Genomic DNA, 22,843 nt, shown 5'->3' with positions numbered 1-22,843 from the left:
CGCGCGTGGCGGCGGCCGCGGCGGCGCAAGATGGCGGCGCTGCATGAGGAGCCGGCGGAGGTGGCGGCGGCGCAGCCGGACCCCGAGGCGGGGACGCCGCCGCCGCCGCCCGCGGTGCCCACCGCCACCGCCGCTCCCGCCGCCGCTCCCGCCGCCGCCATGGCCGCCGCGGCGGAGGGAGAGGCTGCGACGGGCGCTGGGGATGCGGCGCCCGCGAAGCCCGCGGCGCCGGGCCCGGCCGCCTCCCCGGCGGCGCTGGACCGGCAGACGCTCGTGGCCGTGCTGCAGTTCCTGCGGCGCAGCAACCTCCGCGAGTCCGAGGAGATCCTGCGCCGTGAAGCCCGCCTGCTCGGCGACGACCTGGGTTCCGCCGCGCTCAGCCCCGCCAGCGCCGGGCTCCTGGGGGGCTCCGGCAGCGACGCGGACTCCGGAGAGGCGCTGCTCGGCCGGGGCACCGGCGCTGCCGCCATCGCCATCGGAGGCAGCGTCGGCACTGTCGCGACTTCCAGCCCCGGCGTGGCCGCAGTTGCCGCCGTGCCGCCGGGGAAAGGTGGGGCCCGCGGCCGCTGGGGGGTCGGTGCCTCCTCTGGGCGGGACCCCTGGGAGAGGGGGCCAGTGTGCCGCTCGCAGCCTCGGGGTTTCCCCGTGGTGCTGGAACACGAGGGTCGGTGTCAGGTCATGCCCCCGAGAGTCTACCCCGGACTTCTGAGAGGTCCCTGTGTGTGTCATTTCCCATGCAATCCGTGGAGAAGTCCGGATCTCCTGGAGCAAGGGACCAAGGATAGGGTGTCTGTCGTGTTTGAAGGGAGAACTGTCGAAGTGAGAGGTGCTTCCCCGTATCTTTGTGTCCCATTTCGACTAACAGAGTAGCAGGAGACTCTCGATTTCCATTGTAGTTAGCAGGGATGAGAACGGAGGTCTGATGTACAGGCTGCATTTTGATGGAAGCATAAGATGCTTGTGGATGAGGCATTCTGCATTTCTGGATCGAGTTGCTGGGTACCTGAGATGTCCATTGGATAATTAATTTCTGAGTATTGTTAATCAAGGGGTTCTGTGAGGCAGCTTTACAGAATAGTATAATGAAATTTCAGGAACTGATAGTCTGAGTTCCAGTGAATGTACAGCATAAAGTCAGCTTGTTCCTGCCACCACCTAATACGATTGTTTTTATGTAAAAGACAAGACAATGAAAGTGTGTAACGATTGCTGTGTAGAACAGAGCTATCAGAATGTTAAAAGTGTCCCTGTTCTGTGACAGTTGCGAGGTGCTCTTAGTGAATTGTTCACTTAATGAACTTAAGTTGCTTTTTTACTGGATGCAAAATAACTATAGTGGGTATGTCTTACATTCTGCTCCTCGTTTAGAGTTTCTAGTCCTAGTGGTAAAGATAACTTATTCTGGTGATGTTAGTGGCTTCTTCCTTTATATGTATAATACTGGCTGAATTAGGCACTGGGTTAGATACCTTACAGGCAGCTGTTGGCAGGAAAAGCCCAAAAAGCTGCTGGAGGTGCTGGGAAAATTGGCTGCTGGACTGTAAAGTGCCACCACCCTTTCAGCTCTGTGGTTTAGACTTGGTGCTGAACAGTCACACGGCGTGTTTTGCTTGTTGCCTCACCTGACCAGCGGGTTGTGGCCACTGTTTGCTCACCGGCTCTTCCAGGCTGACAAGCTCTTGTTGTTTGCTGATGGTTTTGCAGTTGGAGGTGCTGTGGTTGTGGAGGATCAGCCAGATGTGAGCGCAGTACTGTCGGCCTACAACCAGCAAGGGGACCCGACGCTGTACGAGGAGTACTACAGCGGGTTGAAACACTTCATCGAGTGTTCCCTGGACTGTCATCGAGCAGAGTTGTCTCAGCTGTTTTATCCTCTCTTTGTGCACATGTACTTGGAATTGGTCTACAATCAACACGAGAGTGAGGCAAAGTCTTTTTTTGAAAGGTAATTCATTTTCGTTTGTGCATTTGTGTTATTTTGTGTTTGCTGCTTTGGTTAAACCTGTGAGCTACAGTAGAATAGGTTTGTATACATATACATATGTCCATATTATTTTTCTTATTTAAAGTTGAAGAGATTTGAAATCTGAAGCAATGATGCCATCATGGATTGCAGTAACTGTTCTTAAATTGTTTTCCAGTCTCCTGTAGTCTGCATGTGCAGACTACATGCTTTTGAACTGTCCATTGGCAGATTTTGAACCATGTTTATGGTGTGCTGATGGGCTCCTTGCTGCAGAAGTATCAATGAAGAGATGTTTCATCTTTAGGGAAAGATTGTGGGGTCGTTTTTTAGCACTTGAAAATTGCACTGAGATGCCAAAGTAATGTACACTCTAAGTATTTGCTAATATCATAGCACGTACATTGAAATTCTTCAAATGAGATTAAAGATGTTAATTTATGGCTAATCTGTAATTGTCTGTGCTCTTGCTATGTTTCATTTGTTTATTAATTGAAAATAAAATTAAATTTAATTTGTTTTTTGGATTCAGACCAGTTATGAAATACTTCAATCCAAAAGGATAACTGTGTCTCCCTCCACATGATCAGCAAAAATGGTTCTGTAACAATAAATAGTTAAAATGCCCCTTGCCACAACTATTTTATAACAAGTCGAGTAAAAATGGAAAATTCTAAACATATGTTAGGTATTAGATAATGCAAGTGGAGAGTGAGAAACACGTAGACTGTGAAATGTATATATTCATATAATGAATCAGACATAAAGGCATCCAAGTAGTCCTGTGTAATAAAAAATGCCCTGTACTATATGGTACCACAAATTAGGGTTTAATTTCTGGAAATAAACATGTAAGCGTAACTATTTACTTCAGGCAAGAACCCTTTGGGTGTGTGACATCCTGAGAGGTTCCATTTGTGTATTCTCTTCATCTTGTTTTTTAACTGCTGAATGCTCTTACTATGCAGAGTAAATCACTGGTGTATCTTCCCCTGGATGAATTTAATTTCATCAGAAAAATAATCCCATATGTAGTCAGTAGCTCCCAAATGGTCCTTACATTTATGTTTTATGTTCAAGCAATGTAAATAAGTGTGCCCTTAGAAGACAATGTTTTCCTAATAAACCTTTGTTAAATTGTTTCAATAGGTTTCATGGGGATCAGGAGTGCTATTACCAGGATGACCTGCGTGTACTGTCTAGCTTAACCAAAAAAGAGCACATGAAAGGTAATGAGACCATGCTGGATTTCCGAACAAGCAAGTTTGTGCTGCGTATTTCCCGTGACTCTTACCAACTCTTGAAGAGGCATCTTCAGGAAAAGCAGAACAATCAGATCTGGAACATTGTTCAGGAGCATCTTTACATCGATATCTTTGATGGAATGCCTCGCAGCAAACAACAGATAGATGCTATGGTTGGAAGCTTGGCTGGGGAGGCAAAACGAGAGGCTAATAAAGCAAAGGTAGGAGGCAAAGATTTTTGCACTTCTATAATTAAACAAATTTCCCTAGTTTTTTAGGGAGATCCCATAGTATAGACTGACAATTGTAGCTTGAGATTTTAAAAGACAGTGTGAACTGAACAAAGGAAGTGAACTGTACAAATAGTTGTTGACAGGAATAGAGAGATCAAGGTATGTCACTCTTTGGTGGAAGAAACTGCTGAACCTTTTGAGAGACAACCTTGTGTCCAGCCCACTGAAATAAACCAATTCATTAATTACTCTGGAGTTTTAAAATGGACACTTGACTATTTGGCTTCCTCTTTTGTACAACAGATGTAATTTTTACTTGCCACCGCTTGTTACTGCAAGGGCTGTTTGTGTAATACCACAGTACTATACAAATAAATTAGGTAAGGTGTAGGGATTCCACCTTAAGGAAGGGCTAAGAGATGGTGGAAGAACTTATAGTTGTCCAGATCAGTTGCTAAGTAAACCAGAAAAACATGTACTACATTTGTTATGGGCTGAGCAGTAACATATGTGGTAATATTAAACAGAAGTTTTAAAGGGGCAGCTCTATTGCTTAGACTTTTACACTGAAAAGTTGCCATTAAAAAATTAGTTTTTGGTAAGAACAGCAATTACTGTTTTGTCTTGTGTGTTTTATTGGCTTGTAGGTTTTCTTTGGCTTATTGAAAGAACCAGAGTTTGATGTGCCTTTGGATGATGAAGATGAAGAAGGAGAAAATGAGGAAGGAAAGCCAAAGAAGAAGAAACCTAAAAAAGATAATGTAGGGTCAAAAAGTAAAAAGCAGGACCCTAATGCTCCTCCCCAAAACAGGTACCAAGGAAACGATGCATAGGGAAGCCTTTAAAATCCAGGCTTGTTGTGCCAAGTCTGCGTCGCTGTTCACATGGCATTTTTAGCAGTTGGCTATTTCAGCTGTACACAGCTTTAGCCATAAGACTTCTAAGGGAGGTAATGGAAACCTTAGCATATAACCCTCTGTCATTGCCCTTCAAGTCAATCTAGATTTCCCTTGATAAAGTTTTACTTAGTTACCCACTAATCTTTTCAGGTCATAATCAGTTTATTAATTATCTTGTTCCTCTGCCTGTCTGAAATTCCTGAAGCTACTGCCTTGCTCTCTCATCAGTTAGTCTTCTACATAATCTTTCATTTTTTCTAATTCTTGTTTCTTATTTGAATATTGAGGTATAGGGTTGCATGTGAAGGTTTCACAGTATTTGTTTGGATTAATAATAAGGAAGGTGCTTTTATTTTGTAAAAACATGTGCTTCTTGTGTAGAATTCCTCTGCCTGAACTGAAAGACTCTGACAAGCTGGATAAAGTAATGAATATGAAGGAAGCTGCAAGGCGTGTGCGTCTTGGCCCAGAGTGCCTGCCCTCCATCTGTTTCTACACATTCCTTAACGCTTACCAGGTTGGTGAAAGAAGAGTTTGGATAATATGGAAAAGGGAATCAAAATTATGAACATTACTCTTAAAAAAGAAAGAAGACATAACGGTGTTGGCAAGGGTTATTGGAGTATTTGGAATAGGCATTGCAAAGTTTATGTTCCAAAATGTTCAAAATTCTCTTTAAAGACTCCTTAAACTATAAAATTTCCATGGTCCTTGGTTTTGCTTGGATTTTGCCATAATTCCTTCTTTCACTTTTCCTGTGGGGCCTTAAGTGTATCCTACAGAATGCAGTAGGTGTTTGGCACCAGAACACTGGAAGGCAGTTACTATTTGTTGCTGTTGACTGTGCTTCATACATAGAGCTTTATTTTTAATAGGGCAAGAATTCACATGTGTTTATGTTTATCCTAGAATAATTCCATTTATTTTTGTAAATAAGTTGAATTACCTTTTTATTAGTTCTTAGGATTTTGTAGTACTTGAAATGCATCATGACAGGTACAACCAATATAAATGGATATTTTGTGTCTAGGGTCTGACTGCAGTGGATATTACAGATGACTCCAGCATGATTGTAGGAGGCTTTGCTGACTCTACTGTCAGAGTGTGGTCTGTGACTCCAAAAAAGCTACGTAGTGTGAAAACAGCAGCAGGTAATTAAGACAGTAACGCTTAATATGAGCATGCATGCCTTGTGACAGCTGTGTTCTGCCTGAACAGGGAAAGATACCTGTGACAGGGGAGTTGTCTTCAGTGGTTAGATGCTTCACTTCATAGAAAAAAAATGTGCACAGATGTATGATTACATCTTATGTACTACCATTAGAAACATTCTAAAGGAATGAGAAATCTGGTCACGTACCCCTGCTGTGAGGTGGTCGGTGCACAGAGCTTGGAACTAGCCATAGCTAGTATGGAACTGGCCATAACTAGTGTGGAACTAGCCATCTTGCTTCTTAACTGGATGGTAACCACTGGGTGTAGTGGACAGTTAGATTTAGGTGATCTAGGCGAGAGACTAGAGGTATCCTGGAGGAAATGATAGGAGGGAACTGAGAAGGATTGAGGAGAAGGTCCTGTAGCTCAACACCTACACAAATTCATGGAAACTAGGCTTCTTTAATTCTGCTGTTTGTGTTATAATGTATTGTGGTGGAAACTGGATACCATGCAAACATTTCTTAATCTTGATATTTAACTGAGATGATGTCATGATGACATTTATTTTTGAACTTCTGACAGTTATTCTGATACATGAACTTTGAAATCTTGCAGACCTCAGTCTTATTGACAAAGAATCGGATGATGTCTTGGAGAGGATCATGGATGAGAAAACAGCAAGTGAGTTGAAGATTTTATATGGTCACAGTGGACCTGTCTATGGCACCAGCTTCAGTCCTGATAGGTAAAAGCTAACTAGTTTGCTTGTCTTCAGTTTTAATTGCATGCTAATGAATGAAAACCTACTCTTAATGAAGCTTATTCCAGGTTAAAGCAATTCTTGTTCATGTAGCTTGTAAGAAACTATGCAAGTGCTCATAATGCTCAGGGTGTTGAGCACTGTCAACTATTACTGAAATCAATGGAAGCTGAGAATACCAGCACTGTTTTGGAGGTTCATAGATAGCAAAATAGACCATCTATTTTGCAAACTGTAGTTTAAGCTGGGTTTTAACTAACTGAGATAGAGGAAAAATACTGCAGCACTGATTTAACTTATAGTATTGCAAAATATAAAACCAGAATCTGTAGCACATCATTACACTTCAAATTTCTCATATTCTATTGAGACATTTCAAAATGTATCAGTGTCTTTAAAATAAGAGATTTAAACCCATTACATAGTTATGGGAGTCTGGACAGTAGAAAAAAGGTTTAAATGTCTCAAGTTTTGCTTTTTCTTGTGTCTAGTCGGGAAACAACCATCACAGAAACACAGCTGATAAGTGAACTTTGAGTGGAACATTATAGACTATGTGTTCATAGTCTATAATTATTAATTGAGAATGTGAACACGATATGATTTCTATTTCAAGAAATCCTGAAATTTTGTTCAGAGTTACATTAAAAGATTTTTTAAAAGTAACATAGCATAGCAGTTTACTAGTAATGTTTTCATATAACTGGAATTCCTGAGTAAAGACCAACTCTGTGGTGTGTGGGGGGTTTTCTCTCTCCCCTCAGTACAGAATTAATCATCAGTGTCCAATCTTCTCTTTTGCATAAGGGCCTAGGACTGGATTTTGCTTGAATTGGTTATTGTTGCTTACCCCACCAAAATGCTGATTTATGTGTGACATGCTAAACAGGTGCTGCTCAGGGGACAGTTTTATCATGGACATTTTGCAGTGTTTATGCAATGGTTACACAGCCCCAGTGTAGCTGGATATGTAATACACTGTACTTTTCTCCTGTGACAGGAACTATCTGTTGTCCTGTTCTGAGGATGGCACTGTCAGATTGTGGAGTCTCCAAACATTCACATGTTTGGTGGGATATAAAGGACACAACTATCCAGTATGGGATACACAGTTCTCTCCTTATGGTTATTACTTTGTGTCAGGGGGACACGACAGAGTGGCTCGGTAAGAAACTGGATGTGTTTTTTATTTGTCTGGGTCAGTTTGTGGTGGATTAACCCTGAAAGTGATTTGCTGATATACTCTAGTCTACCCTATTACTGAAAATTAATTTTATTTCATGTCAGTTAAAATACTGAAGAAATGTTTCAATGTAGTTTTACTATTTTTTTCAACACACATCATATTATCTGATGACTAAAGAGATGATGTCCTCTAATGTGACTCCTCTGATTAGAAGTATTCTCTTCCAGTTGTTTACCAGCTTGACAGAATATTCTTTATTTCTCACTTCTGAGGTATATTTTTTTAAAAAAAATAAATCTCCTGGTAATTTAATAAAATGACCTGTATGAAATCACTACATAATTACTTTTATTTCTCACTGAGCTACAGGTCGTAGAATCACGGAATAGTTCGGGTTGGAAGGGACCTTTAAAGTCATCTAGTCCAACTCCCCTGCAATGAGCAGGGACATGTTCAACAAGATCAGGTTGCTCAGAGCCCCGTCCAACCTGACCTTGAATGTTCCAGGGATGAGGCATCCACCACGTCTCTATGCAACCTGTGCCAGTGTTTCACCATCCTCATTATAAAAATGTCTTCTTTTATCTGGTCTAAAGTTACCCTCCTTTAGTTTAAAACTGTTATCCCTTGTCCTGTTGCAACAGGCCCTGATAAAAAGTCTGTCCTCACATTTCTTACAAGTACTGAAGGGCCACAATAGGGTCTCCCCAGAGGCAACTCTTCTCCAGGCTGAACAGCCCCAACTCTCTCAGCCTTTCCTCATAGGAGAGGTTCTTCAGCCCTCTGAGCATGTTTGTGGCTTCTTCTGGAGCTGCACCCACAGGGACAGGTACTGAACTTCTTTAGGGTTCTTTTTATTAATAAAGCTTTTCTTTTCAGTCTGTGGGCAACAGATCACTATCAGCCACTACGGATATTTGCTGGCCATCTTGCTGATGTCACGTGTACCCGATTTCATCCGAATTCCAACTATATTGCCACAGGCTCAGCAGACAGGACTATACGGCTCTGGGATGTTTTGAATGGGAATTGTGTAAGAATATTCACTGGACATAAGGTAAAGCCATATCATTCAGTGTAAAAGAGATTTTATTTCTGTGATGAGATTCTAAACAATACTGTTTCAAACAAACACAGTGTGACTGACTGAATGTGAGTAGACTTAATTAACTTGTTTGGTTGCCCCTCAATGTCTATTTTAGGGACCAATTCATTCATTGGCATTTTCCCCTAATGGAAGATTCCTGGCTACTGGAGCAACAGATGGAAGAGTTCTGCTATGGGATATTGGACATGGCTTGATGGTTGGCGAATTGAAAGGGCACACTGACACTATCTACGCGCTCAGATTCAGTAGAGATGGGGAGATTTTAGCATCAGGTAAAATTCACCAGAAACAGTGAAGTTTCCATCGTGTTCCATAAGTCTGAACAGGAATGATATAATTGGTTCCTTAAATTGAGAAAGACAAAGAAGAATCACTTGCTTAGCAAAAGCAGCAACTGAAAACTGCTGGTACAAAGGCGAGTACTTCACTGAAGTGTGACCCCTCACCCTTCCAGGAACTGAAGGTGTTATGCACTTAGATGACAGTGAAGGTTGTGAATCTGTACAGTGTTGGGGGTGGAATCTGTAGCAATAACCCTAGGGCAGACAAAAAGTGGCTGGACTAGAGAGGTGCAGGATACTGGAATGGGATGGGACTGGGAATGCAGAAGGACTAAAGAAAGAGGAAGGGATAGAAAGGAATATGAGTTATCCACACCCTTACTATTTCTTCATGGTAGATTTTTGATGTAGATATGGGCACATAATATTAATGAACAGGCCTGTGAGCAGCAGAACTTGTGAAGCTTGCTTGTGTCCACATGGGTTCTCTGGTGTCTAATATATTAGAGCTCCTTTTTCCCAGTTTTCCCTTTATGGAGGCACAAAGTTTTGTCTATGTTCAGTGAACTGTTTTTTTAAAATGTGTAGTTCTTTCATGAATTTGAAACTTAGTCTGTTTTGTCAACTGCTTGAAATTAGCCAATAAGTTGAAGAAATGATGGACAGACACTAATTACATGAGGGTAATTTCCTCATGAAACCAGGCTAGGAATATTCTAGATTTGTTTAGTAATATGTTCCTAAATACAGTGCAGTGAGATTCCTCTGGGAGCTACTGCTGCAGGAGTGAAAGCTAACAGATAGGGTACAGGTTTGATCCAGCCTGCTTAGTGGTTATTCCAGTTTATCTGCCAGTGCTCCAGTGAAAGCACAGGCCACTGAGCTTGCAAAATTCCACTGTATTCCCACTGTATACCATACAAAGAAACTCTTATTATGTGACTTAAAATCATAAACTTTACCTGCAGTTGGCATTGGATCATTGGATCACATCACCTACCACTGAAAAGGAGGACCAGCCCACAGGATGGTCCTGCTTTTTCAGTAGTAGGTGATTTGATCCAAACCCAGGTGTTTTGAGAGCAGTTCTTTTTGCTTTGTCTACAGGGCAGCAGCTTAGACTACAGGAAAGCTGAAATCCTGGTAATTTTTATGTGTGTATGCAGTATGTTAGATGCTTGCTATAGCCTCTTGCTTTCAGAGCTTTTAGTTCTGTTAACATGCTCCCCAGCAACATTTTTTATATACCATTTTATTAATAAAATACCTATAAACTGTTGTGGGTTTTTTTTTCTTTTTAGGTTCAATGGATAACACAGTTCGTCTGTGGGATGCTGTGAAGGCATTTGAAGATTTAGAAACTGATGACTTTACTACAGCCACTGGACACATAAACTTGCCTGAAAACTCACAGGACTTGTTACTGGGTACATACATGACCAAATCAACCCCAGTTGTTCATCTCCATTTCACACGCAGGAACCTGCTGCTGGCTGCGGGAGCCTACAGTTCACAGTAAATTGGGAAGCTGAGATGGACTGTGCCAGGGCATTGCAGAACTGACCTCAGGATGTGAGACAAGGAGAAATGTCTTGTACAGAAGGATCTCCACGAGTTTGTTGCAGGGAAAATGGAACTGTGCAAATTAATGCAGGCAGCGTTTCTCAGTTCTGCTGTTTCACATTTATCTGCAGTTTGAAACTGCTGGAGATTGACAAGACATCATGGCTGTAAAAGAAGGAACTGTTCGTGGTGCTTTTGATATATATGTATATATGAAATGAGCTGTCTCCTCTCAGAGATGGTACTGAGCTCTGCTGAAACTTGTGAAAAGTTAACAGCCTTGATGATTTTTTTAAAACACTTAATTTATGGTTAGTAAATGTTTCATCAGTCTCAAACACAAGCAAAAACTGTCCAGTTTCAGGAAAGAAGACTGTAATTTGATTCACTATATCCTGTGCTGGGCAGCAGGTTTGGTGAGAGGATCACAGCAACAACCAGGGCGGAGCTGCTCTGACACTCCAATGCTTGTGGTCATGGAACAGCCGTGAAGCTCCGGGCACAGGTGTTATCAGCCAAGTGCTAAGTCCTGAAAAGATTTCAAACTCTTGTGCTCTTTTGAGGTGTCAGAAACACAGATCTTGTTACTCTGTTTTTCACAGGTAGCCAGTACTGTCAGTGTGACAAGCAACCAATGTGAACTTTATTTACTTTCATACTTTATTGAATGAGAAAATAAAAAGGGGGACTGATGCACAACTGAAATACTCACTATTAAAAAAGTGGACTTAAACCCTTTACTTTGTATTAGATCTAAAAGAACTTTAGAAACCTGTGTCCTTTCTACATAAGGTTTAACATAAAAAATGTAAGAAAGCTAAGAAATTGAAACAATATAGCAGAGTGAAAGGATAAGTGTATGACCAGTTTGCTTTTGAAAGGCCAGCTTGTCTGCTTAAGTGACAGTTTCCACCCACAAAAGCATTGTACCACAGTGAGTCCTCCTGAGCAACCAATAAAGCTCAGTGGTTTATTTCTAAAGAACAGTGAAACATGCAGAACATTGAGAAGTAGTGTCTGATTTTGAACAGAAACTGCCACCACTAAAGGCCAGGCCCAGTGTGGTGTGGGTTTGTTCTCATTTTCAATCTCTTACAAGATGTATGCAGGGAAATCTGTTGTGTGTTCCTCATCACTTCCCAGGAAGGGCTTGAACACTTAAACACTCTGCTGGCTCTCTAATGAAAATAAAAACGTGTCATTTCTAAGGCCGAGTAAATGGAAAACTACCTCCCCTCTCATCTCTTCTCTGGCTCTAACTCTTGGAGTAAAGGTATTCTGCAGGCATTATACATCAAAATAAAGTGTGGAAAAGTCACTAGAAAGCTCACTTAGAAATTTTCTTTAAAGAAAAAAGGTTAAAATTAAATCATTATGATTTTATTTGTCTAATGGTATCTCAACAAAATTTCCTAGCTCTCAGTATAACCAGTTGGATTTAAGTACAATTTTTTGACAGCTTAAAGAAAACACTGCCACATTCTGCCTTTGTATTTTGTACAGTTTTATACTTTTGATATTACAATAAATACTAAAACCACATAGCTTGTGCCTGTATGTTACACAAAGATACTTTCTTCCCTTGATGGCTGTGATGGAAGCAAGAGCAGTGCTTGGAACTGTGAGCACTCTGCTAAGAGAAACAAAGTAACCAGAAATGGTTACATTGATGAGTAGCCATGTCATGTAAATATTGTTGTAAAGGTGGGTGACAGGTTCTAGCTACTTTATTATGCTGTTACAACCACCATGATTCAGCCAGAACATGGAATACAGCTGAAGCCATCTGTGCAGCAAACACGCTCATAGGAAAGGAAAACTAGGTTTGTTCAACAGGGCCAGCACGTACAAATGGCTTTAAGAAAAAAAAAAAAGCCCTTGAACACTTCCTAGGTTACTGCTGGGAGCTCAGAACACCTTAAGTTTGCTGCTGTTGAAACACATCCTAAACAGCAGTGATAGGGATCAGCTGCTCCATCTCCACTACAAATAATTATTTTTGACAAGAAGAAAAAGAAGTGCCACACATAAGCTTTTTTGCACCATTTCATATTTCCAATAAAACAAGTAATTATTTATATTTTATTAGCAGAACAGGCCATCAGCTTGCGTTACAGTGACATAGATTGGAGGTTCAGACATGCCAGCAACCTGCCAAGAGAACAGAGATCAAACATAGCAAGTCTTGCACGGCGGTAACTGAGAATCCCCCTGCACCAGGCCCAAACAATTTTAGTTACGAGCAAACATTTCAGCACACTCAGGAAGAAGTGACTGATGTCCCCTTAACACACAACAACAGTGCTCGAGCTTATCGTGTTATATCCCTTTTTGCAGGCTATGAGGACAGCCCATAGCTTGCATTTTGTCATGAAAATGCCATTTGAGTGGAAATCCTGTATTTGAAAGTGACTCCAAAATTTTGTAACACTGTGTTGTTGCTATACAAGTCCAGTCACTTCTGCATGAGCCTTGAATAATGAGGGGTGCAACATACACAGTTCCATTATACAGTGCTCCTTTACTTGGTTCAAAGAAAGGTTTTAACAGAATGCATTAATCTCTATTTGGAATTCTAATACAACCAAGAAGTAAGTCCTCAAGTACTACTTTATTATTTCAATAATCTATAAAGCAAGTTATCCCTATTTTACAGCAAAAGGACAGACCAGAAGCACCTAATAGTCATAGGCAGACCTCAATGCAAGATCCTTCCAGTCCTCCTTCCTTGCTTACTCTTCCTCCCTGCATCCTGCCCCAGTCCCATCTACCATGTCAGAAGAAAAAGATACATACTGGTATGCCATACTTTCTACACTCCCTTTAATAGCTCGCTTCATCCAGAATGCCCCCAAATAAGTAGATGCTATAGTTTATCTGAGGTTTAAAATTATAAATACAAAGTTCACATGCCTGTGTTTCTCTCTCTCTCACTGCATTGTCTTACTGGCAACTTGTCCTTCATCACTCCGTCCTGAGCTGGCATTGAAGCATTTTGGTCCTGGAACAACATCAGCCACTTACCATTTACTTATCTGCCACAGCAGGAGTTTGCTTCTTAGGCCTAAACTTGAAATACAGGGCGATGAGTGCAACAGCTGTGTACGTTGCTATTACATACTGGAAAACAAAGTTAAATTTAGTTTCAGTCTAAATCCCAGAAAACACCATTATACTAGACTACAAAACTTAATGTACATATACATACATTCCTTCTGCCTATGATGGTATAGGAATTAAAGTACTTCTGAAATCCAGTGAACTGGTGTTGAGATCCCGAGTCATGGCCAGCCATGGCTGCTTGTCCTAACAAGCAATACAGGACAGTCAATTAATTTAAAGTCAGTTGGACAGGATAGGAAAATCAAATCCATCTCTACACTGAGCTTCCCCATTCCATTGTCAGCTACTAAACCTGCTTTCAGGACACTCAACAAGCAGGGGACACACATAAAGGAGCAGGCACATCCAGAGCACTGTATTTTGAGGTACAAAACAGCTGACACGAGCAGATAAGCAAATGAGGGGTTCTGAAAGGAAGAACATTTATGATTTTCAGAGTTCATTCAATCAAGTTTAAACATGAAAAAAAAAGCCAGGATGATGATTATAAAAGGGAAAATTCCTCAAAGCACTTATAAAGAAGAGACTTGCCAGTCCCGCCTACCAACCATTGAACTCTGACAAATTTCTACCAACTGTTCTGGAATCTGCAACATTCAACTAAGATCAATTCTTCACTAGTTCAGCTAAGAAACAGCTTCAATTACATACTCAAAAACTTGATGACAAGATGCAGGATAGACCACTTCTGTTTGTGATTCAAAACGCCATTCTGCGACTTTTACACCAAAGTAGAGCGCAAGGATTGTTAACAAGAACTACTCTGCTCTCAGTTGCACACTTCTATTGCATCTTACTTGCCCATCCCAGCATAAAAACATTGTTTTTCCCCCAGTTACTTTTCAGATCAGAAAATTACTTAAGCCAGCTACAGAGCTTTAGAAGTGCTTTCACAGGAACACCAGAACCACTAAGAGGAGGGCAGACTTTTGTATTTTATCCGTGTCTGGACTAAAGTTTCAGATCTGCTCTAAGAAGTTCAGAAACACAAAAGCCTAGTGTGGCTGCAGCAGCAGCAAATTGCAGGTTCACTGGCACGTTCAGGTTGGCACCTCTGCAGATTGCACAGTCTACAGCAGGTCACCCAGGAACACATACAGTCAGGCTTTTAGCATCTTCAGAGATGGAGACTCCATAACTGCTCAGGGGAACCCGTTCCAGTGTTTGCTGGGTGGGGTTTTTTAATGTTTAGAGATATGCTTTTCTTAAGAGGATTTTACGTATAGGACAAACATTTGTTGTTTATTTTCTGACTCAGCCCAAGAGCATCACACCCCCCCACTTACCCGCCAAACCCGGCAGATGCCGCAGTCCCCAGTACTCCCGAGGAAGACACAAGAAACTACACAGCCAATGCTGTGCTCACTAAAACAGCCCTTATGTATTATCTATCTCTTATCTAACAAAATCCAGTAGTGTTACTTCTGTCGTATAACCAGGTAAAGGTAACTCAACTGACTATGTCATAGCTAAAAACCTTAATAAAACAGCCCCCTAAACGTTTGCCGCACACGACCTGGAAAGACTTTGGAGAGCCAAGGTCATCTTTTCTCGTGCCTGACCGATGTAAAAGCCTGGAAAGGCGCCGCTGCGCCCTTTCGAGGGCGAGAAAGCACCACACGGGCCCTATTTCCCGGAGGAGCCGGGTGCCCTTGCCCTGCTGCCCTGACCCCTGACAACGCCGGCTGCCCTGATACCCGCGACCCCACATTTGCCTCGGGCCGGGAAGCGACGCGGCGGCGCCGCGGATACGGAGGGAGGGACGGAGCCGCCGAAGGTCGCGGGTGCCCCAGAGAACAGCCTCGGCCCGGCGCTGCGAAGAGCCGCTCTCCCACCCCGCGGTACCGGACCGACCCCAGCCCCGGGGCGCCCCCCGCCCCCTGCCCCACGGTACCTCGGCCGCCGCCGCCGCCGTGCCCGCCTCGTCCTGCCCTTCGCCTGCGCCCTCCCACAAGATGGCGGCCGCGGAGCGGCGCGCGCGCAGCCGCCCCAGCCCGCGCCGATTGGCTGCAGCTCATGCGGGGAGCGGGTCGTCCCCGCCCCCTTTTTCCGAGGGGCAGTGACGCCACTTCCGCTCGACCTTTGCCCTTCGCCCTTTGCGTTACTTCCGGCCGGCGCTCCGCGTGCGCCTCCCGATCCCGGCGCCGATCGTGCTCCTCTCGCCCGGGCTTCCCCACGGGAGCGACCCGGGACAGGTAAGAGTGTCAGCTCTGCCGCTCCAATGGGGCTCTGCTGCCGGCCGTGAGGAGCTGTCTGTGTTGCTTGGCGAGCCCTTAGGTGAAGCGTGCCTTGATGAACTTTAGTTTTGTCATGTGTTTTCACGTTTACAGGAGTTTCATATGTCTTACAGACAGCATAGTGTTTCAGCGCTGATTTCTGTAGAAGTACTGTTGGTTAATAATAATGGTATAAATAATAGCATGAGCATAATAATAATAACAGTATAAGTAATAAATAAGAATAGCTGCAACTATTACTGCTTACTGTTATTTATTATTAGTAATAACGTGTTCCTTGTGACCTGATAAATAAGATGTTGTTTACGGATTGAAACAGTAAGGTTAAACATCCATTGTGTACCTATGCACATATACTTGCAGCTTGCACAAAGAGGTATCAAATTATATTAACCTTTATGAGTAGTATCCAAAAAGTAAAAATGCAGACCAAGTTTAAGTAGTGCTTTGCTCACAGCTTTCTCCTTGATGACTGAACCTCTTAATTTCAACTTGTCCACTGACTATAATAAATATTGCTTTAGGAAATTTATGGTTAAAGCAGTCTTATGAATACATATTCGGTGCATCTAGATGCCTTAGAAATTAATACTTTAATACTTCAGTTTAGTAGAATTGGACAATAGTAAAAAGTGCTAGGGATGTGCATATTTAGATGGACTACTGTAATACTTCAGTGTAGTCAAATGTTAAATACATTTGGATAAGAGTTGCTGTTTTGTCACTGACTACTCGTGGAGCAGCCATCCAAAAACTTTCTTTGTTTGGGTATAGTGCACTCTTATGTCTCTTCGGTGTTTGTGAGGAACAAGTGTAACAACTGTACATTTCATCTCTGTTTTGCCATTTGTCCCATAGCAGTGCAAGGATGGCGTCTTTGGAAGAAAACTTTCCTCGAGGGGGTATCCAGAAAAAACCTGCAGAGAGAAAAACGTCCAAGCCAAAGTTAGAGCAGGACAATTTGTTTGATGTACGTTGTTTGCATGTTCTTGATTAACTTCTCAGAGCTCTTCTGCTGTCAGAATTTGACCTGCAATCCTTCCTACCTGTTATTTCTACAGTAAACTACAGAAGGCACTCCCAGGAATAGATTGCTGCTGACATTCACCTTTCTCCTGATCTCTTTAAGATCCCTAATGTCTGATGGATGTTGAACGTGATGACAGAGAAATTTCAGTGAAAATTGTTGATCAGGCTTTAGCTTTTAAACTTTCCACAAGCATCTTATCCCAAAGTAGTGTAGCGAGACTGATGTTACTGGATATAGGCTAAATTTGGTCTTTCTCTTTCTGTTAGTAGAGTGTAGTGCAGATCATTTGTTTCCATTCCCAAGATTCACAGTTTTATAAATAATCAGCCTCAGTCCAAAGAAGATACTTTGTAAGACTTGCATGTAGACAGACATATAGCAAGGCGGTTCTCTTTTTTCCTCTAGTCCTAGTATTTTCTTCTGATTTTATTCATGGCAGCAGAGTTCTGCCTTAGTGCAAAGTTTATATCTTTATCCACTTTTATTTTCTCCCTCTCTGCTTATAAACTGCTAGGTTCACCATGAAGAAAAATCCCAGAAAAGAAAAAGGAGCCAAAAGGATCAAGGAAAGCAGAAAAAGTTCAAGGCAGACAAAACAGCCACCGCTAAAGACGATGTTGTGAATATTGGACCACTCACAATTCAGGTTGGTGCATAAGTTTTTGAATTTGTGTGCATCTCTTTTCTGGGCTGCATAAAAATGGCATTTTCTTCCTCCCTAAATATGTAAAATGTGTCAGTGATTCCGTACAAAACCGTGTTTATCATCCTGTTATCACTGGCTTGCCAAGATGTCCATAGTGTGCCATTCTTTCTGCTTTCCCAGGCGCTGTGTGAGGACATGCTTCTCCTTGGGTGTATAAAGGAGATCACTGACTACGAGCTGGTCATCAGTTTGCCCAATGGTCTTTTGGGATTTGTGCCGATCACGCAGATCAGCGATGCCTACAGCAAACTGCTGAGCCAGCAGGTGGCCCAAGGAGAACTCCCAGAGGTAAGACCTTGGACTGGGGCTGTGATCTGTGCCTGGAGCTAAGGAGTGTTAATACCTCAGAACCAACCCTGAGGTCTTGCTCAGGAGTCTAATGTCTGGTCACCAGTCTCACAGCTGACTTGATTTTGATCACCTGCAGCCCTTAGTCTTGGCTAAATAATCCTTGAGCTTTGTAAAAAGCCTGTTGAACATAAAGAGATTTTTTTGTTACTTCTCTGCTGCTGAAGCTAAATACTGATCCCTGGCTGTAGGCAACAATGGGAGGAAGTTAGGGAGTTGACTGGAAAATGATGTGAGGGTGGAAGCATTTCTCAGGGGCCCGGGGAAGAACATGGTCCTTGCAGTTTAGTTGTGTGTTGGCACGTGCCATGTGCTGCTGCGTGGTGCTAACATAGGCTGACCTTGTTTTGGAACCTGCTTTTCCAAGCTAACTTTGCAATGATCCTGATAATGGCTGATTGCTAGAAAGAAAGAGGATGGAGTAATCTGTTACCCTGTCTGTGGTGTCAGCGGTCCATAAGTTTTCCCAAGGTGTTTTGGATGTGGGATCTGCACTACCCTGTTGATGGTGGTGTTTTTCTCTGCTAAAGAGGGAGATGAGAGTAGGGTCACTGGAGGAAACAATGAGGAGGAGGAAACAATGTTTCCTCCAATAAGGAAACATTGGAGATGTTTCCTCAGCTGCAGTCTCCTGAACTCCAGTGTTCGTTTTTAAGCAAAGCCTGTCAGTCTTGCTGACATAACACAGTGTCATCCCTGCCTCTCTGTTGAGATCCTGCCGTTTGTGGCATTTCCTGCTTTTTATTGTAGCTTTGACAGAGAAACAGGACTTTCCTAATGGATTTTGTTTTCAAAAGCTACTTCAGTAATAAATTCTGGCCTTCTTATATTATTTGATATTGTAAAATTTGTGTGTTTCTCTCTTGATCATCTTGCTGGGCAGGGCTTGAATTCGCTCTCGGACGTGTATTCTCCAGGGACACTGGTCAGGTGCATCGTGACCAGCGTTGAGAAAAGTGATGATGGACGTCGCAGCATCAAATTATCGATTGACCCCAAGAAGGTCAATAAGGGCCTGAATGCCTTAGCCCTAGCAACAGGCATGGTATGTTTTCTGGGTCTGTCACAGCCCCTCTAGGCTCTTGCACAGTTTGTGGAGAACATTTTAGTTTTTGATTGCATGGGGTCAGAGCAGCATGTGGAGCTGCTCCCACCGTGGAAGAGACCTGGAGGGGAGAGGGTGGTATTGGTTCTTGTCTTCAGGTTGTCACTCATGAAATCCATTCACTTGATTCTGTTTCAGTATGGACAAGTTATTTAATTATTTCTTCTTGAGTAGGCTTCTTTGTTATTTTTGCGGAGAGTAATATACAATGTGCCTTGCAGAGGTGCTGGTTGTTTAGGTTTTGTGTTTGTACCTGTATGACTGTAGGCATGTGCCTGCAATTAGAGCACCTGCTATTTTTGAGCATCACAGGTTTTTTCCTACTGGTTTGTGATCTCCATACACGCATGGTTGGATAAGGGTAGAGTTGAGATCTCACTACCAGATGAGCTGTGTAGTAAGAAAGAATGTAGTGTTCTTTCTGTGGCTCTGGAAAACTTAGTTCTCTGTCCATATAAAACAAGTGAGTACTTGGATGGGGAATCTCTTACCAGATGTGCATTCTTTGAAGACTCAACTGTTTTGTCATGTTACTGAGTTGCAGTGCTTCCCTCCCAACAGCTGCTCTCTGGCTCTGTATCTAGTGTGGAAGACCATGGCTACCTCATAGATATTGGAGTCAGTGGGACTCATGCTTTCCTGCCTCATGAGAAAGCCAAAAATTACATCAAAGCACTCAAGAGAGGTAAGAAGTGCAGGAGGATCTGTTGGGGTTAAAATGGAGGTGGATAATGACAGGGATTGAAGTGTGTTACATCTATAGTATTCGTGCACCTTGGTGGGATTGGATCAAAGTGGAGTCTTTGCAGGTTGCTGAAAACAGCAGTTTTGTGACTGGTCTGCAGCAAGCCTTTGTGTTTCAGTCTGGGTTCTGACAGATGACATTAGTGTTCCAAGCCCATCCATCCCTGCTGGAAGTAAACTTCACTTAGATTGAGAGGAGTTACAACCTCTTAAAATAGAGGGAACTCTGAAAAAGCATTGGAAAGAGTGGAAAGGAATCCCTGAGTGTTCCTGGTGGAGGTTTTATGCTGTGACTTGTCTTTGTAGGGCCTGACTTGAAAATAGGCCAGAACCTGACCTGTGTCATCGTGGAAGTGAAGAACGAGGGCAGAGTGGTCCGTTTGTCCATTGATCGGTCAGAGGTTGCTGCATCCCTTGCCACAGAGAAACAGAACTGGGCACTCTCTAACTTACTACCAGGTCTAGTGGTGAAAGCTCGAGTGCAGAAGGTAAGTTCTGGTTTGGGTTTCTTTTGTTGAATGTGTTTCTTTTGAGCCTTGTTGAAGGCAGGAGACAGGTGAAACAGAGACAGAAGTTTATGGTGTGGAACATTTCTTTTTGGGCTCTTAACATCAGCAGACATTATTATCTGCTAGACACTCCCTCCACCACATTCACCTGAGGCCTGATCTCTGTTCTGGTTGTGATGCCGTAAGTATAAAGACTTCAACCTGAAGTTGGTAATGAAGTTTGAAGCAGAACAGGATCCTTTTTGTGCTTCTGTGGCCTTTTCCTAGGTAAAGTATTCAACAGGGTAGCAGTAGTCTTCAGCGTACACACAGCATTATCAAAAAATTAAAGGATTGTTTTCGCAACACAGTGTACAAAGCAGAATTTTTAGCAGTTTTCCTGTCTCTATGATGTGCTTGTTGATTAACACTGACAGTGCTTTTTCTTGAACTGTGTGAACTGCTCTCTGTTTGTGCTGCATGAAAACTTGAGTGCAAATTTTTTTTGACACCTTTTCCTTCCCCTTCCTAGATGACCCCGTTTGGAATCAAACTGACATTTCTGTCTTACTTCACTGGCATTGTGGATTTCATGCACATGGACCCGGAGAAATCCATGAACTATTCTCCAGATCAAGTGGTAAGGAGGGTGGAGGATGGCTGGAGTTGGTATGTTGCTTACACCATCTCTTACCTTCTCCAACATTTCTGTGGAATTATCTCTGAAATCTTACTACTGGTAGCTCTCTTTCCCACCTTTTACTTGAATTACTATCATGGCTGCTTTAGAGCTGTGAAGAGCAAAGCCATTCCTGGATTACTGGAAGACTTATTTAGAAAGCCTGAAAGACTTGCAAGGGATAGAAACACAACTTGTGTGGTCATGTTCCCCTCCCTGCATTAAAATCAGACTAGTCTGTAAACAATAGACAAGAGCAAAAAATCCCTGCTCAGTAAAGTTGTTAGAACTGAAGTGATGACCTAGTTTAATACTGGAAAATGCTTGTATGTGGACAAAGAGTTCAGATACCAAGCAGAATGTCTAAAAGCATGAGTGATGTGCCTCTCTCCTGTTTTGCTTACAAATCTGTGTGTCATGAACACACCATCTTCTCCCAGGTGAAGGCTTGCATCCTGTCTGTGCACCCCGGCTCCAAGGCGGTGCGGCTCACGCTGCGTCCGGCCTTCCTCCACCCCGGGGGATCCCCCAACCAGCTCTCCAGTGACCGCGTGGGGGCCGTGGTGGAGGAGTCCACAGTGAAAGCTTTCTATAAGCAGTTTGGTGCCCTCTTTGAGCTCGATGATGGCACTCTTGCGTTTGCACGGGTAAGTACCAGGGGTAAGACCTCCGTATCTATCTAAGCCTTCTGGGAAAGCAGGCTAGTAGGAGGTTTTATTTTCTACCTGTGTGCTCTTTGGGAGGCATTACAAACAAATTAAGATATCATGGAAGATATTTGTCAAATCATACATCCCCCGTTGTTTGAATTTAAATGTATGAGGGCTGTTGTGGAAGAGCTGGTAAAATCTGCTGCACAAAGAGAATGTTAGAGGAACAAATTTGTCAAATGCTGCCACTTCAACCTAAAATCTATATCGGTGCTTCCACTTTCCAAACACTAACTTGTAATTTCTTTGTTTCTAGTTGAAGCATCTTTCGAAGAACAGAAAATCGTTTAAACCTGGGGCATTTAAGGCAGGATGCAAACACAAATGTCGGATCATTGACTACAGCCTGATGGATGAGATGTGTCTTGTATCTCTGAAGCAGTAGGTATCAAGGACTGTTACAGAAAATTGGTTGAAGGGTGTGGCTGAGAGTGGAAGATATTACATTGCTTTGCTGGAGTGGAACTTGCCATTTGGGGGGTTTTGACTTGTATCTCTGTGTCACATTAGGTTGTATAGGCATCTTGCATGTCTTCGCCATACTCTTTGGAATTGAGGCACCATCTATATAGTTGGTGAGCTGAGGCACAGGGAGGCTAAATTGCTTCTACCAAGATCAAGTCAGAAGACTATGGCTGAACAGGAAATTGAATCTTGATCTTTCAGCTCATTTGGCTCCTCATTCTCAGTATTTCCATCTGTGTGGCTTTAAGCAAAGCAGATGATGGGTTCTCCTTTCATGGGGAGACCTGTGTGACTGTCACCTGGAATGGAGCTGGGTAAACCTCCCTGAACTTTATGTCCAGAGAGCTATTTTGGGAGATAGGTCAGTTGGAGTAAAACACAGAACTTTGGAGTTGTAGAGCACTGGGTAGTGTGCTGAATAATGGATATTTGGGACAAGTCAAAGAGGGGGCTGTGTTGTCTTATCCTTGCTTTGTTTCAAGTTGACTGATTGGTCTTCTCTTTGTGTCTCTTTCCTAGTCAGATTATTGAAGCACGGTTTCTGCAATACCAAGATATCCACACAGGTGATGTGGTTGAGGTGAGTTTCTGAAGGACTTATGCAGTACTGTGTGGCCATTACACTGAGGACAACGATGTAGCTAATGAGTATTTCTTCTGTCTAATATGTATGTGCAACTTACAGTGCAGATTAGTGAGATGAAAATGAGAAAACCTTTCCTTGCAGGACTTCATTAATGGAATGCAATACTTTCCCCCAGTTTGTTCAGGGTTTTGTTCATGATATGGCCAAGGCAATCAAATTTTAACCAT

General features: G+C 42.8%; 3 protein-coding genes across 5 annotated transcripts in view; 2 read left to right on the top strand and 1 right to left on the bottom strand.

The window, feature by feature from the left end:
- The first annotated feature begins 25 nt into the window (after positions 1-25).
- On the top strand, positions 26-11,937 carry TAF5 (TATA-box binding protein associated factor 5). Its single transcript, XM_027738694.2, has 11 exons — positions 26-550; positions 1,705-1,945; positions 3,113-3,428; positions 4,088-4,251; positions 4,721-4,856; positions 5,370-5,490; positions 6,113-6,242; positions 7,258-7,422; positions 8,323-8,500; positions 8,646-8,823; positions 10,134-11,937. The coding sequence occupies exons 1-11, from the start codon at positions 31-33 to the stop codon at positions 10,349-10,351; spliced, it is 2,367 nt and encodes a 788-aa protein (XP_027594495.1). The 5' UTR covers positions 26-30; the 3' UTR covers positions 10,352-11,937.
- On the bottom strand, positions 11,754-15,517 carry ATP5MK (ATP synthase membrane subunit k). Its single transcript, XM_027738695.2, has 4 exons — positions 15,413-15,517; positions 13,604-13,701; positions 13,420-13,515; positions 11,754-12,546 (listed from the first exon to the last, which is right to left on the bottom strand). The coding sequence occupies exons 2-3, from the start codon at positions 13,688-13,690 to the stop codon at positions 13,423-13,425; spliced, it is 180 nt and encodes a 59-aa protein (XP_027594496.2). The 5' UTR covers positions 13,691-13,701; positions 15,413-15,517; the 3' UTR covers positions 11,754-12,546; positions 13,420-13,422.
- Positions 15,518-15,657: 140 nt separating this feature from the next.
- The window catches only part of PDCD11 (programmed cell death 11), a 28,815-nt gene continuing 21,629 nt past the window's right edge, over positions 15,658-22,843 (top strand). For 2 of the 3 annotated variants that reach the window (XM_027738715.2, XM_027738713.2), the window contains exons 1-11: positions 15,660-15,713; positions 16,614-16,725; positions 17,300-17,431; positions 17,612-17,779; positions 18,723-18,884; positions 19,506-19,629; positions 19,995-20,176; positions 20,709-20,816; positions 21,296-21,502; positions 21,822-21,946; positions 22,550-22,610. In XM_027738715.2, coding sequence (XP_027594516.1) covers positions 16,624-16,725; positions 17,300-17,431; positions 17,612-17,779; positions 18,723-18,884; positions 19,506-19,629; positions 19,995-20,176; positions 20,709-20,816; positions 21,296-21,502; positions 21,822-21,946; positions 22,550-22,610 — 1,371 coding nt within the window. In that variant the 5' untranslated portion in view covers positions 15,660-15,713; positions 16,614-16,623. Of the gene's footprint in view, positions 15,714-16,613; positions 16,726-17,299; positions 17,432-17,611; positions 17,780-18,722; positions 18,885-19,505; positions 19,630-19,994; positions 20,177-20,708; positions 20,817-21,295; positions 21,503-21,821; positions 21,947-22,549; positions 22,611-22,843 lie in introns of all 3 variants that reach the window. The other variant, XM_027738714.2, reaches the window with a different exon arrangement.

The sequence above is a fragment of the Pipra filicauda genome, unplaced genomic scaffold, assembly GCF_003945595.2.
Source record: "Pipra filicauda isolate LSUMZ 115617 unplaced genomic scaffold, ASM394559v2 scaffold85_size2586006_pilon, whole genome shotgun sequence".
NCBI lineage: Eukaryota > Metazoa > Chordata > Aves > Passeriformes > Pipridae > Pipra > Pipra filicauda.
The sequence above is the reverse complement of the archived record's forward strand: the minus strand, read 5'-3'. Positions and strand labels throughout refer to the sequence as shown.